Consider the following 17,171-nt stretch of genomic DNA (forward strand, 5'->3'; position numbering starts at 1 on the left):
TTAGCTGTTATTTTTGCACACTGTTTATAAAGAAGGTTGTAGTGTTAAGTGTATAGACAGAAAGAAACGCTTTGTTTTATAAAACATCGATATAGCTTTTTGCATATATATTAAGAATGTATTTCTAGCTTTCATGCTTGTTAATGAATAGAGCAAAGTGATCGCGATGCTTTGTTAGCGGCTTTGTCAAACCGTTTCTATAGTTTCTTCATATTGGGGCTTTAACAAATCATTGCTACGTTTTGGCACATCATTCGACACTATTTATTGAGTAAGGTTGTAGTGTTAAGTGTATGGACAGGATGAAACGTTTTGTTATAAAACATTTATAGGCAGAGGTGGACTCTGAACTTGGTGAACGCAAAGACGAGGAAGTTGATCCAGATACCACAACTTTCAACACGGAAAAAGAAGACGCATACTTTATAGAGAAGAAGGTAAAGCCTGGAAAAAAACCCCACTATTCTTCCAAAATGTTTCCTATTAAACAGTGTGCCTGAAGCGTAAAATTTCGACAAATAAAATGTTTAAAATCATGAAGAATTGAAATATGAAATCCTGCCGCCGTACTTAACTTTATTAATTTTCTCTCAGTGTTGACAATTTTATAATTTATTTTATTTCTAGCGTTTATGCTTGTAAATGAATGTCGTACAATAGTTTTATAGGGTTCCTTCAATAAAACAACTTCTGAGACCCAAACTGAGTTAGAATCAATGAACTATTGATATGTACCAGCACAAAATCTTAATAATTGTTCATGTTTTTAATATTATAGAAATGCTTGTTGGGATATTGTTTTGTTGCTAAAAAAGGTTTGTTTGTAGGTAGAGTATGAAGAGAGAAGTGAAATCATACAATTTAAATTTGATGAGCTACCTACAGCACAAAAGCAGTTTATCGAGGACATCAGACGCAGGGTTCAAAACGACATGGCGGATCAAGTGATAAAGGTAAGTATTTGAATCTAATGTGACTATGATCTATTGCCAAGTAATAGTGTTACGATTCGTATTACCAAGAGCATATTTAAGAGATAACAACTTATTCACTATTCTTATTTATATGTTAAGCACTTCAGTATGAATTCCTTGTACTTATATATTTAAAACAGGGATGCTTCAAGTTTATACCTGTTACTGGTAATTGGACAGAGGAAACTGCTATGATTTGATACAAATGACATTCGAATATGATCTTCTCCCTCAAAACAATTATGCTAGTTAAAGGGCGGTGTACGATTTTAAAGGGCACGAACAATGGATTCCAAGTTGAAATCAAACGTAGGCTTTTTGGATGAGAGAAATATTACTTTTTTCCTATTTTCGATTTACATTTCGATTTACTAACGGAGGCTAACTTGATTTTGCTTCCTAAATAAGTTTTGGACTGATTTAGACAGTTACTAAAGAGTCTTTTATCCATTCGAAATTTTGATTCCAGTGACAGTCAAGGCAAGCTTGATATTAAAAACAATCACCGTATTAAAAAAGAGCTATGATAATATAACGTTTAAACTCTAGGTTTCCATTTGTTTGTGCAGACAATTATATCATTTTTGTTCGTAGAATAATAGTAAAACTTGTTGACAGTTTATGTAATCACTTCCTGGAAAAAATGATCGTCAGATAAATCTCGCCAGTCTTACTGGAGTTATGCCCCTTTGACATTGCAACATAGTCGGTTGGATTTATTTCACGTGCATTAAACAAATTAAAAACAGTGTATTATCCGATCATGGATGAAGTTTCTAGTCACGAGTGTTTATTCAATATCATTAAGACAACGAGATGAATCATAATACTAGCGCGAGAAATTTGCTCTTTTCACATTCGTGTTACATTTTGCTCGACATTGATGGTCGCTTCCAATAAATTTGCATACTTTAATTAATTGTGTTTATAAACTTTGACTTAAATAACAACAGGCTTAATTAAGAAATACACATTTATAGGGACACAAATAACAAAAAAATGTTTATTATTTTAATTCAACAGGCAATATGTAACGCTGTGCTCAAGGAGATGGGTCCAAACCAAACCGACGAAATACGTACTTACATCTCGAAATGTTCACTGTTTTGCTGGACTGCCCGTTCGCACAACCCACCAGTCTACGTTGATTTCATGGAGGTTACGGAAAACATGCGTTTTGACATGAACGTATACAAGCCGTACACAAAGACAGGACCTCTCGTAGATTACATCGTCTGGCCTCCAATTTATCTACATAAAGGTGGACCTATGCTTTCCAAAGGTGTTGCACAAGGAAAGAAGAAGAATTGAATGGATGTTCAGACTTTTGTTTTCATTCTATATTAGTCAGAAACCTTTTAACACTTGTAGTACAAGATTGCAAAGGTAATTTGAAGTCTGCCCATACGTTCGATTTAATTTTGCTCATTCACCCGTATTATTCACATAAATGCATATTGTATATATGCAAAAATTATAATCTATTTTGATTCCTCTTGACAATTTCGCGTACATGGACAACATTTATATCTTCACATATTGATTCATGAAAAAACTTTGAATTACACTAATAATATAACTCTTAAAAACTCAAAGTTATAGTATATCCGTGTATTCATTTTTCTGCGAAATTAAACATGATCCTGCGAAACTACTGCAGTGCCTCATTTCAGGTTCCCGAATGATTCTATCGACCGGTAACATCAGTTTTACTATTCTACAAAATATCGTATGTTAGTGACAGCGATGTCTGCCTTTCTCAGATTTTATTTTAATAAATAAGCTAGTTATCTGATAGCTACACTAACAATGATTTTAATTTGGGATACCTTAGGGGTGTTGACTCCATAATTTTTATACCTGTTGATAGGTACTTGCTTACTGCTTTTTTTATCTTAAACATGTAATCAAAAAGCCGGTACAAGCTGCGCTGACAGTCAGTGTTTCATTTTATAATTACTGGTAAGACACAGTTTCAAGCAACCGAAACTGCTTGACATATGAAATTGAATATAGTTAAACTCTGTGCATCCGAGATTTCTTCCTTTCATATTGTAACCACCAGAACCATTGTACTATTCCTTCTGTGTTATAATCATCAACCTTGTCTTTATTTTATGCTTTCTGGTGTTTATAGAGATTTAACAGTGAAATAAAATTGTTACTGTTTCATTGATTTCAGTATGGTTGTTTGCACTGTTTAAAACTTTCAGCCTACTCTAAGCCCAAATAAAAAAATCAGCGAGCTAAGTGCTGGGAAACAAAATCAACGACGTTTGTTTGGAAATGATGTTCAAATACAATTATGTGTTTGCAAAGCTACAATTAACTGATATTTTATACCCTTTTAAGGCATGTCAAAATCTTGTTGTTTTTAGGGAAAAGTAGCAATACATTTCACCATTTCAACATAGGTTCCAGATTGTACTTTGTAAGACATATTGCGAACTTACCAAGAAGTGATTATCCACTATGTCTTTTCCAATAGGTTGACAAAAATGGCCAATGTTATCCACTCCTTAATGTACCGTAAGACAACATATATTGTAATAAACAAATAAATGGGGGGATTAAGCTAACTTTAAACAATTTTTTAAATAAAATAGAATGTAATCCTCGTCAGCACAGTACGAACGATCTGATTGCTGAGCGCAAAATCAAATTTTGCACGAGGTATTTTAGCCGAGAACCACTGAAACGAGAGGGTAAAATATTTTTTTTTTAATATTTCGCTTAAGAACTTTGAATACTTTAAAAGTGTTTTTTGTTCTTTTTGATGCAACGTGGATGCATATTTGGAGATTTTGCGAGCAGTCGCTTAAGAAAAGTTGTGATTTTAAAAACAAAAATATGAGAGGTTAATCTGACGAACGAAAGATCAGATATTTATAAGCGTTATTACATTAGTAAATAAGCCTCATCGCTTGACTGAACACTTTAATTGTATGAACATTTGTGTCGTTAGAATAAAAAAAATGATAAAAAACAATAACCGGAAAAATCGCACTACATAGCTAAGAATAAGCTGTACTTGCCTTAAAATGTTCTCATTATTTTAAAAGGGATTAGTATTCTACCCTTTTTACTTTTTCAGACAACTTTAAGTGTTAATCTGATCACCTACAACTGATTTAACTGATTTAAAAGCTAATTTTGCAGGTTGTTTATCATCAAATCAAGGAGGTGTTTAGAAGACAGTAAATAAATAGCTTTTATTTGCTCCTCGACTTGAATGGCTTTTAGATGCTTCACGACTTGAATGATTTAGTTAATAAATGTAAATGAGAAATAATACATATGCCTTTCTGTTTACGTGGGAACCGTTGTTTTTGATTTAAGAATTTACACAAAATGTTCTGACTTAGACTAGAACGTGTTTTAGGAGGTTGGGAACCTAATCGCGACGTCCTATCTGAAAAGTTGTCAAACTGAAATTCAGAATTGTTAAGCTGGAAACTAGTAGGAGGGCTTCATGCGATCTCATTGGCTGTAAATGTAGGTTAGGATCTCATGAATTCTCTTATTCTCAAATTGACAAGTACATATGTTTGTTTGTCAAACTTGCACAAACAGTTTTATTTTAATACAGTGCATTGATTAGTTAAATATTTCCAGGGATCAAATAGCAGGTCATACGAAGTGTATGTGGCAAATTCATTGACCAGAATGACACAAAATAAGTTGTAAAAAAATAATTCTTAAGTCATTAAGAATTTGATTATATACCCTTTTACTTAAAAATGAATATCAAATTGTATGATTTTCTAAAAATAAATGTCAAAGATAACACACAACGTAATTTTGAGTAAATTACTTTAAAAGCAAGAGATGTTTGTCAAACATTATGCCCTCCTGAGTGCCATGTTTTCAGGGATAATTGGACAATTGAATGAAATATGCATGGACTAAAATGGCAGCTGATTTTTCGTTGACAGTGGATGCCTTTGAGGCAGTCTTAAGATTATGACCATTCAAAGTGTGAGGATAGTAGATACAGATTTTAATCATGTTCAAATGATGATTGATATTTGCAAATACCATGTATCCTCTTAGCATAAACGTAAATTTTGATGACCTATATGAGTTGTGCCCTTGACCTTTGACTCTATGAATTCCATAGGGGTGTCGAGGTATCTAAAATACCGAGGTATCTAAAATACCAGCTTTTTGATACCATCAATTAAACCATTACCTTGACCTTTGACCCGATGACCCCTTAAATCAATAGAGGTCATCTACTGGTCAGTCCAACGCTACATTTCAAGTTTGAGGGCCATGGGTGAAAGCAATGACGAGTTATTACTAGGGCAACATTTTCGCGTTCAAGGTCACTGTGACTTTGACCCGATGGCTCCTTAAATCAATAGTGGTCATTTATATGTCAAACCCTTCCTTCATGTCAAGTTTGATTACCATAGGTACAAGAAATAAAGAGTAAACTAAAAATAAATAAACTATGACCTTGACCTTTGACCTGATGATCCCTTAAATATGTAGGGGTCATCTAATGGTCTGGCCCAATCTCCAATTTAAGTCTGAGGGCCATGGCTGCAGGCATTGTCAAATTATCACTCGGACAACCTTTTAGCATTTATGGACACTATGACCTTGACATTTGATCCGGTGACCCCTTAAACAATAGGGGTCATCTATTGATCACTCGGACAACCTTTAACAACCTATTCCCATTAAAGGTCACTGTGACCTTGACCGTTGGCCCGATGACCCGTAAAATAAATAAGGGTTATATACTGGTCAGGCTCACACTTCATGTAAAGTTTGATGACCAAAGGTTCAGGAATTGTTGGATTATTACTCGGGCAGTATTTGGTCTATTGACGGACCGACCGACCGACTAAACGAACGAAATGTGCAAAGCAATATACCCCGTCTTCTTCGAAACTTACAATACTGTCTTTCAATAACGGAAGTAGATTCGAATGCAATACGAATTAATCATTCTTTATTCAGGAAGACGTATTAAATGGTGAATTATTATATGTTTACGTATAGATCTGCGAGAACAAGCTTGAGACAAATTATTTGCGTTTCTAAGTTGTTTCTATTTTTAGTTGTTATGTTTGGAAATGGTTTGGGTTTGGCGGAAATATTGTTTCTCGTGCATTTGTGCTCGTGCACGGTACTTTGGCTCGGTACACAGGAATGCGGCAACAAAACATGGGATCGGAATGAGATTTAAGAATCAAGTTGTCGATGAGTTTATAAAAGCTATTTTGACAATTCATTTCTAGATTTGAAACGAGATTTCAAGGATTACTCTATCTTTAGTTGAAAGTGTTCGTTAAAACATGAGAAATGACAGTTCCAGTGCCTTTAAGTCAGAAGCGACCAGAAAACATTTGCTATTCAATTCTGAAATTGCTAATTTGGTTGACAATGCTATCAAAGCGATTCCGCTAAGAAACGCCGCTAAGACATCACGTTCAAGCGAAGTTAAAATTTCGGGATAAGATAATAAGGATAGGCGGGTTGGTACACCATACGAAAACATGAAAAGAACAAAGTGTTAAGCGACGCTGAGGAGGACAAGCGCATTCGCCGCGCAGAGGACCGCACCAAGGAGAGTCACGCCTTGAAAAGTCAAAAAGGTCAGAGACGCCTCCCAACACTATTAGACAGACAGCTAGCAATTTTTATGCTGTGGTATGTTACGTCAATTTAAAAAAAATAGTTTGAGATATCCCTTTGTTCATGATGTCTTGAGTCATTGTCATGAGTGATGATAACATGTGTACACAAAGTTTATCGAAGTCGAATGCGTTTTCTTATTTTATGATTTTAAGTTAATATCTGAACATTTTCAAATTTATTTTCAGTTTAATATTAGTGTTAGCAACAGTCATAACATTTTGCAATAGTTTTTATTCAAGTGTTCAAAATTTGTTTAAATAGCCTTTTCGCAATCGCGTACGCAAGCGAGATCCTGTTGTGGCCAGACAGCAACCCAGACAGGACGTTGTCTGCTATGAATGCGGGGGCACTGGGCACTTTGCAAACGGCTGTGCAGCTTTAATGCAGCAGGGAATCAAACCCATGGGCCCAGGAGCAACCGAGACGGGAAAATCATCAGAGGCGACATTTATATGGACCAGCCCGACATCGAAACCAAGTAGTGAAGATTCGTATTCAATTTGGATACTTTTAGACACTTGTGATTTTTCTTGTTCATAATTTCAGGATCAGTTGTTTCTAACATTTATTAAACAATGCGATTGTTTCTGACTCTTGTGTCAAAGGCAGGCTAAAAGTGTCAACCGAAATTTGGAAGAACACTATCATATGTGCAGTCTGCATATTGCAGACTGCTGTCATTCTTGTCATAAATATCCTGATATATACTTTCAAAGACATGTCAAATATTTGTGTACAAATTTTAATTTATCTGACAAAAGTATTTTGAAATAACTCTTAATTGGTTATACTGATACTTATACTGTATATCGTCACCTTCGTGCAATTACTGAATAACTGCATATAGAAATAGAAGCAGATATTGAGTTCTTGCACTAAAGTGACGATATGTACATTTATATTGTGTCTGATAACTTAATCCTACTAACCAGTTACAATGATCCCTTCGGGAAGTTGGAGTAATCCTGAGTAGTTACATGTTAATGAGATATGATAATACACAGCTACAGTTCGCGCTTTACGACTTTAACTGATAACAATAATGAAATACTGGCATCAGGCATCCAAAATGCACATGATTGTGTTTCAGGTAGCTTGTGCTTATTGCCATTGTTGTACATTTCAAAACTGTTGGTAATAAACAGGTTCAAGCAAACCAAAACTGCGTATTTTCGTTCGTCGGTATAGTTTGCGCGTCCGATGTATCTTCCTTTAAGCGTATCCATGTAACCACTTTTACCCTTTTATATGTATGTTCATCATCAATTTCCTTTCTTAAAAGTTTTTCAAAGAATGAATAGGCATCGAGTAAAATAACACAGAAGAAGGCTCAATAATGGTTAAATCGAACTTCGTAGCCAAGAATAAGTTTTTTTTCTTGGCATAAAATCACCACGCCTTTAAGAATATGTCGATCTTTCTACCTTGATTGCATCGGCATTCTTCACTTTTTGTTTACTTTGTCAGGCAAATGTTTTGACAATTCAATATCCTAAAGCTGGGTCATAAGATAAGATGCAGCTTGTTTGTCATCATACTCAATAATTGGACAGAATATAGTGCATAAATTAATCAAAGACTTACGTAGTTTTATAAAAGTGGATACGATGCTTCGATGACACATTATGTGAAGAGGTGAAGGACATTGCAGATGGCAGAACGTAAGAGAAAATAAATGCTTTCCCGTTTAAGATCGAGACTTTCTTAAGTTTAAGATTGTTCACACATTTTTCTTTCTAACTTAAATTGAAACATGACATGTTTAAGGGGAGTGTCTCAGACTCATGACGTCATGTATATAAAGTTATAATACTTCAAGTCTTAAATTGTAAGAGGTACACATATTAACATGCGATAGCCGATCTTATTGGCTGTGAATGTAGGTTATAATCGAATTAAATTTCTGATTTAAAATGAACATGTTGAAACACTTTACTGTCATAAATGAGAATAACCAATACACAACGGGCGAGTTGAGACACTACACGGTCGGACATGGGAATCATATATACGAACTGAGAATGCTGAAAAACTAATCGATCAGACATGGGAAATAAATAAATGAGAATAACCAATACACAACGAGCGTGTTGGGTTGGACATTGGACTCATCAATTATATGAGTGTATTTAAACACGATATTGTCATATTTTGGAATCATCTATACGAAATGGGCGTGTTGAACAACTAAACGGTCGGACACGGGAATAACCAATCCACAGCGAGCGTGTTAAAATATTACACGGTCGGACATGGGAATCACATATACCAAAAAAGTCTGTTGAAACACTACATGGTCAGATATGGGAATCGCCTTTACAAAACGAGCCTGTTGTTATATTAAACGATCAGACTTCGGAATCACCTTAACTAATAGATCCTTTTGAAAGACTAAACAGTCAGGCATCGGAATCACATATACGAAATGAGCCTGAAAAATTCTACATGGTCTGGCATCGGAATGTCTTATAAAAACGAGCCTGTTGAAACACTTAAATGTCAGACATTGGAATCACCTATACAAAACGATCCTGTTGGAACACCTAACAGTTAGACATGGGAATCACCTACATCAAACGAGTCAGTTGTAAATCATTTTTATCAGACATGGGAATCACCTATACCAAACGATCCTACTGGAACACTAAACGGTCCAACAAAGGATTCACCTATATGTAACGAGCCTGTTAAACCACCAAAATGTCAGATAAGGGAATCACATAATTTACAAAACGAGCCTGTTGAAACATTATGAGGTCAGATATATGAATGACCTTTATGAAACGAGCATATTAAAACACAAGACGTTCAGACAATGGAATCAATACACCAAATTAGCCTGTAAAAACTATAAACGGTCAGACATGGGAATGACCTATACAGGAAAAACGTTTTGAAACATAAGCCTGTCAGACATGTGAATCATCTATACAAGGTCAGCCTGTTGAAACACTACACGGTATGACATGGGATTAACCTAGATGAAACGACCCTGCTGTTACACTACACGGTCAAACATGGGAATCAACTATAATAAACGAGCCTGTTGAAACACTACACGGTATGACATGGGAATCACCTAAATGAAACGACCCTGTTGTTACACTACACGGTCAAACATGGGAATCTCCTATAATAAACGAGCCTGTTAAAATACTTCTCGATCAGCCATTGGAATCACGCACACACAAGAAGCCCATTGGAACACTATACGTCTAGACATGAAGATCATGTAATTAAACGAGCCTGTCAGACACGGGAATTTTCTAAACAAAACGAGCCTGTAGAAACACTACAGGGGCAAACAAAGGAATAATCTTAACTAAACGACCATGTCGGAACACTAAACGGTCAGCTATCACATTAATAAATCAAGCCTGCTTAAGCACTACACGGTCCAACAAGGGAATCATTTATATGTAAAGACACTGTTGAAACAGCAAACAGTAATACATAGGAAAACATTTAAAAAAAAATTTTGAAACACTATGCGAAACGACCTATGTGAAACAATACACGGTGATGCATTTGAATTACCTATACGAAAGGCGCCTGTTGTTACTCTACTCAATATATAATGTATTTCAAATATAATATATTTAATCCGACAATAAACAATTAATGACATGATGGACTCGATCATACATGGAAATAACCTATACGAAACGACTATGTTGTTACAGTACACAAACAAGCATGAAAATAACCTATACGAAACGAGTCTGTTGTAACGCTACACGGTCAGGCATGGACATATCCTATACGAAACGTGTCTGTTGTTACACTACACAGTGAGGCATGAATATCACCTATACGAAACGAGTCTGTTGTAACACTTCACGTTCAAGCATGAATATAACCTATACGAAACAAGTCTGTTGTAACACTACACGGCCAGGCATGGACATCACCTAAACGAAACGAGTCTGTTGTAACACTTCACGGTCAAGCATGAATATAACCTATACGAAACGAGTCTGTTGTAACACTACACAGTCAGGCATGGACATCACCTAAACGAAACGAGTCTGTTGTAAGACTTCACGGTCAAGCATGGACATTACCTATACGAAACGAGTCTGTTGTAACACTACACAGTCAGGCATGGACATCACCTATACGAAACGAGTCTGTTGTAACACTACACAGTCAGGCATGGACATAACCTAAACGAAACGAGTCTGTTGTAACACTACACAGTCAAGCATGGATATAACCTATAAGAAACGAGTCTGTTGTAACACTACACGGCCAGGCATGGACATCACCTAAACGAAACGAGTCTGTTGTAACACTTCACAGTCAAGCATGGATATAACCTATACGAAACGAGTCTGTTGTAACACTACACAGTCAGGCATGGACATAACCTAAACGAAACGAGTCTGTTGTAACATTTCACGGTCAAGCATGGATATAATCTTTACGAAACGAGTCTGTTGTAACACTACACGGTCAGGCATGGATATAACCTATACGAAACGAGTATGTTGTAACACTACACAGTCAGGCATGGATATAACCTATACGAAACGAGTCTGTTGTAACACTACACAGTCAGGCATGGACATAACCTATACGAAACGAGTCTGTTGTTACACTACACGGTCAGGCATGGACATCACCTATACGAAACGAGTCTGTTGTTACACTACACAGTCAGGCATGAATATCACCTATACGAAACGAGTCTGTTGTTACACTACACAATCAGGCATGGAAATAACCTATACGAAACGAGTCTGTTGTTACACTTCACAGTCAAGCATGGAAATAACCTATACGAAACGAGTCTGTTGTTATACTACACAGTCAAGCATGGATATAACCTATACGAAACGAGTCTGTTGTAACATTCACGGTCAAGCATGGAAATAACCTATACGAAACGAGTCTGTTGTAACACTACACGGCCAGGCATGGACATAACCAATACGAAACGAGTCTGTTGTAACATTTCACGGTCAAGCATGGATATAACCTATACGAAACGAGTCTGTTGTAGCACTACACGGTCAGGCATGAATATCACCTATAAAAACGAGTCTGTTGTTACACTACACGGTCAGGCATGAATATCACCTATACGAAACGAGTCTGTTGTTACACTACACAGTCAAGCATGGAAATAGACTATACGAAACGAGTCTGTTGTTACACTACACAGTCAGGCATGGATATAACCTATACGAAACGAGTCTGTTGTAACACTACACGGTCAGGCATGGACATAACCTATACGAAACGAGTCTGTTGTTAAACTACACAGTCAAGCATGGATATAACCTATACGAAACGAGTCTGTTGTAACACTACACAATCAGGCATGGTAATAACCTATACGAAACGAGTCTGTTGTTATACTACACAGTCAGGCATTGATATAACCTATACGAAACGAGTCTGTTGTAACACTTCACGGTCAAACATTGAAATAACCTATACGAAACGAGTCTGTTGTAACACTACACGGCCAGGCATGGACATCACCTATACGAAACGAGTCTGTTGTGACATTTCACGGTCAAGCATGGATATAACCTATACGAAACGAGTCTGTTGTAACACTACACGGTCAGGCATGGATATAACCAATACGAAACGAGTATGTTGTAACACTACACAGTCAGGCATGGATATAACCTATACGAAACGAGTCTGTTGTAACATTACACAGTCAGGCGTGGACATTACCTATACGAAACGAGTCTGTTGTTACACTACACGGTCAGGCATGGACATCACCTATACGAAACGAGTCTGTTGTTACACTACACAGTCAGGCATGAATATCACCTATACGAAACGAGTCTGTTGTTACACTACACAATCCGGCATGGAAATAACCTATACGAAACGAGTATGTTGTTACACTACACAGTCAGGCATGAATATCACCTATAAAAACGAGTCTGTTGTTACTCTACACGGTCAGGCATGAATATCACCTATACGAAATGAGTCTGTTGTTACACTACACAGTCAAGCGTGGAAATAGACTATACGAAATGAGTCTGTTGTTACACTGCACAGTCAAGCATGGATATAACCTATACAAAACGAGTCTGTTGTAACACTACACGGTCAGGCATGGACATAACCTATACGAAACGAGTCTGTTGTTACAATACACAGTCTGGCATGGAAATAACCTGTACGAAACAAATCTGTTGTTACAACACACAGTCAAGCATGGAAATAACCTATAAAAATCGAGTCTGTTGTTACACTACACAGTCAGGCATTGTGGAAATAACCTGTACGAAACGAGTCTTTTGTAACACTACACGGTCAGTCATGGTAATAAACTTTACGAAACGAGTCTGTTGTTACACTACACAATCAGGCATGGTAATAACCTATACGAAACGAGTCTGTTGTTATACTACACAGTCAGGCATTGATATAACCTATACGAAACGAGTCTGTTGTAACACTACACAGTCAGGCATGGACATAACCTATACGAAACGAGTCTGTTGTTACACTACACGGTCAAGCATGGAAATAACCTATACGAAACGAGTCTGTTGTTACACTACACAGTCAATCATGGAAATAACCTATACGAAACGAGTCTGTTGTTACACTACACAGTCAAGCATGGAAATAACCTATACGAAACGAGTCTGTTGTTACACTACACAGTCAGGCATGGAAATAACCTATACGAAACGAGTCTGTTGTAACACTTCACGGTCAAGCATGGAAATGACCTATACGAAACGAGTCTGTTGTAACACTTCACGGTCAAGCATGGATATAACCTATATCCATACGAGTCTGTTGTAACACTACACAGTCAGGCATGGACATAACCTATACGAAACGAGTCTGTTGTAACACTTCACGGTCAAGCATGGATATCACCTACACGAAACGAGTCTGTTGTTACACTTCACGGTCAAGCATGGATATTACCTATACGAAACGAGTCTGTTGTAACACTACACAGTCAGGCATGGAAATAACCTATACGAAACGAGTCTGTTGTAACACTACACAGTCAAGCATGGAAATAACCTATACGAAACGAGTCTGTTGTAACACTTCACGGTCAAGCATGGATATCACCTATACGAAACGAGTCTGTTGTTACACTTCACGGTCAAGCATGGATATAACCTATACGAAACGAGTCTGTTGTAACACTACACAGTCAGGCATGGAAATAACCTATACGAAACGAGTCTGTTGTAACACTTCAAGGTCAGGCATGGACATCACCTATACGAAACGAGTTTGTTGTAAAGCTTCACGGCCAGGCATGGACATCACCTATACGAAACGAGTCTGTTGTTACACTACACAGTCAAGCATGAATATCACCTATACGAAACGAGTCTGTTGTAACACTTCACGGTCAGGCATGGAAATAACCTATACGAAACGAGTATGTTGTTACACTACACAGTCAGGCATGAATATCACCTATAAAAACGAGTCTGTTGTTAAACTACACGGTCAGGCATGAATATCACCTATAGGAAACGAGTCTGTTGTTACACTACACAGTCAAACATGGAAATAGACTATACGAAACGAGTCTGTTGTTACACTACACAGTCAAGCATGGATATAACCTATACGAAACGAATCTGTTGTATCACTACACGGTCAGGCAAAGATATAGCCTATACGAAACGAGTCTGTTGTTAAACTACACAGTCAAGCATGGATATAACCTATACGAAACGAGTCTGTTGTAACACTACACAGTCAAGCATGGATATAACCTATACGAAACGAGTCTGTTGTACCACTACACGGTCAGGCATGGATATAACCTATACGAAACGAGTCTGTTGTTAAACTACACAGTCAAGCATGGATATAACCTATACGAAACGAGTCTGTTGTAACACTACACAGTCAAGCATGGATATAACCTATACGAAACGAGTCTGTTGTAACACTTCACGGTCAATTATGGATATAACCTATACGAAACGAGTCTGTTGTAACACTACACAGTCAAGCATGGATATCACCTATACGAAACGAGTCTGTTGTAACACAACACGGTCAGGTATGGATATTACCTATACGAAACGAGTATGTTGTAACACTACACAGTCAATAATGGATAGAACCTATACGAAACGAGTCTGTTGTAACATTACACAGTCAGGCATGGACATAACCTATACGAAACGAGTCTGTTGTAACACTACATAGTCAGGCATGAAAATAACCTATACGAAACGAGTCTGTTGTAACACTTCACGGTCAAGCATGGAAATAACCTATACGAAACGAGTCTGTTGTAACACTTCACGGTCAAGCATGGATATAACCTATACGAAACGAGTCTGTTGTAACACTACACAGTCAGGCATGGACATAACCTATACGAAACGAGTCTGTTGTAACACTTCACGGTCAAGCATGGATATCACCTACACGAAACGAGTCTGTTGTTACACTTACACGGTCAAGCATGGATATTACCTATACGAAACGAGTCTGTTGTAACACTACACTAGTCAGGCATGGAAATAACCTATACGAAACGAGTTTGTTGTAACACTTCACAGTCAAGCATGGAAATAACCTATACGAAACGAGTCTGTTGTAACACTTCACGGTCAAGCATGGATATCACCTATACGAAACGAGTCTGTTGTTACACTTCACGGTCAAGCATGGATATAACCTATACGAAACGAGTCTGTTGTAACACTACACAGTCAGGCATTGAAATAACCTATACGAAACGAGTCTGTTGTAACACTTCACGGTCAGGCATGGACATCACCTATACGAAACGAGTTTGTTGTAAAGCTTCACGGCCAGGCATGGACATCACCTATACGAAACGAGTCTGTTGTTACACTACACAGTCAAGCATGAATATCACCTATACGAAACGAGTCTGTTGTAACACTTCACGGTCAGGCATGGAAATAACCTATACGAAACGAGTATGTTGTTACACTAAACAGTCAGGCATGAATATCACCTATAAAAACGAGTCTGTTGTTAAACTACACGGTCAGGCATGAATATCACCTATAGGAAACGAGTCTGTTGTTACACTACACAGTCAAACATGGAAATAGACTATACGAAACGAGTCTGTTGTTACACTACACGGTCAGGCAAAGATATAGCCTATACGAAACGAGTCTGTTGTTAAACTACACAGTCAAGCATGGATATAACCTATACGAAACGAGTCTGTTGTAACACTACACAGTCAAGCATGGATATAACCTATACGAAACGAGTCTGTTGTAACACTTCACGGTTAATTATGGATATAACCAATACGAAATGAGTCTGTTGTAACACTACACAGTCAAGCATGGATATCACCTATACGAAACGAGTCTGTTGTAACACTACACGGTCAGGTATGGATATTACCTACACGAAACGAGTATGTTGTAACACTACACAGTCAAGCATGGATAGAACCTATACGAAACGAGTCTGTTGTAACATTACACAGTCAGGCATGGACATCACCTATACGAAACGAGTCTGTTGTAACACTACACAGTCAGGCATGAATATCACCTATACGAAACGAGTCTGTTGTTACACTACACGGTTAGGCATGGACATCACCTATACGAAACGAGTCTGTTGTAACACTACACAGTCAAGCATGGAAATAACCTATACGAAACGAGTCTGTTGTAACACTACACAGTCAGGCATGGACATAACCTTTACAAAACATGTCTGTTGTTAAACTACACAGTCATGCATGGAAATAACATATACGAAACAAGAATGTTGTTACACTACACGGTCAGACATGAAAATAACTTATACGAAACGAGTCTGTTGTTACACTACACAGTCGGGCATGGAAATTACCTGTACGAAACAAATCTGTTGTTACAACACACAGTCAAGCATGGAAATAACCTATAAAAAAACGAGTCTGTTGTAACTCTTCACGGTCAGGAATGGAAATATTCTACACGAAACGAGTCTGTTGTTACACTACACAGTCAGGCATGGTGGAAATAACCTGTACGAAACGAGTCTGTTGTCACACTACACAGTCAGTCATGGTAATAACCTATACGAAACGACTCTGTTGTTACACTACACAATCAGGCATGGTAATAACCTATACGAAACGAGTCTGTTGTTATACTACACAGTAAGGCATGGATATAACCTATACGAAACGAGTCTGTTGTAACACTACACAGTCAGGCATGGACATAACCTATACGAAACGAGTATGTTGTTACACTACACAGTCAGGCATGGAAATAACCTAAACGAAACGAGTCTGTTGTAACACTTCACGGTCAAGCATGGAAATAACCTATACGAAACGAGTCTGTTGTAACACTTCACGGTCAAGCATGGATATAACCTATACGAAACGAGTCTGTAATAACACTACACAGTCAGGCATGGACATAACCTATACGAAACGAGTCTGTTGTAACACTTCACGGTCAAGCATGGATATCACCTACACGAAACGAGTCTGTTGTTACACTTCACGGTCAAGTATGGATATAACCTATAAGAAACGAGTCTGTTGTAACACTACACAGTCAGGCATGGAAATAT

At 37.4% G+C, this 17,171-nt stretch overlaps 1 protein-coding gene across 4 annotated transcripts in view; it reads left to right on the plus strand.

Moving 5' to 3' along the window:
* The window catches only part of LOC128227443 (myosin-2 heavy chain-like), a 58,762-nt gene that overhangs the window by 17,820 nt on the left and 23,771 nt on the right, over positions 1-17,171 (plus strand). Inside the window, exons 20-21 of one of the 4 annotated variants that reach the window (XM_052937989.1) lie at positions 333-437; positions 828-1,748. The exons of the other annotated variants lie outside the window; for them this stretch is intronic. Of the exons in view, the coding sequence (XP_052793949.1) occupies positions 333-437; positions 828-965 (243 nt within the window). The 3' untranslated portion in view covers positions 966-1,748. Of the gene's footprint in view, positions 1-332; positions 438-827; positions 1,749-17,171 lie in introns of those variants that run through there. 4 annotated transcript variants of the gene reach the window in all.

The sequence above is a fragment of the Mya arenaria genome, chromosome 3 (assembly GCF_026914265.1).
Source record: "Mya arenaria isolate MELC-2E11 chromosome 3, ASM2691426v1".
NCBI classification, from domain to species: domain Eukaryota; kingdom Metazoa; phylum Mollusca; class Bivalvia; order Myida; family Myidae; genus Mya; species Mya arenaria.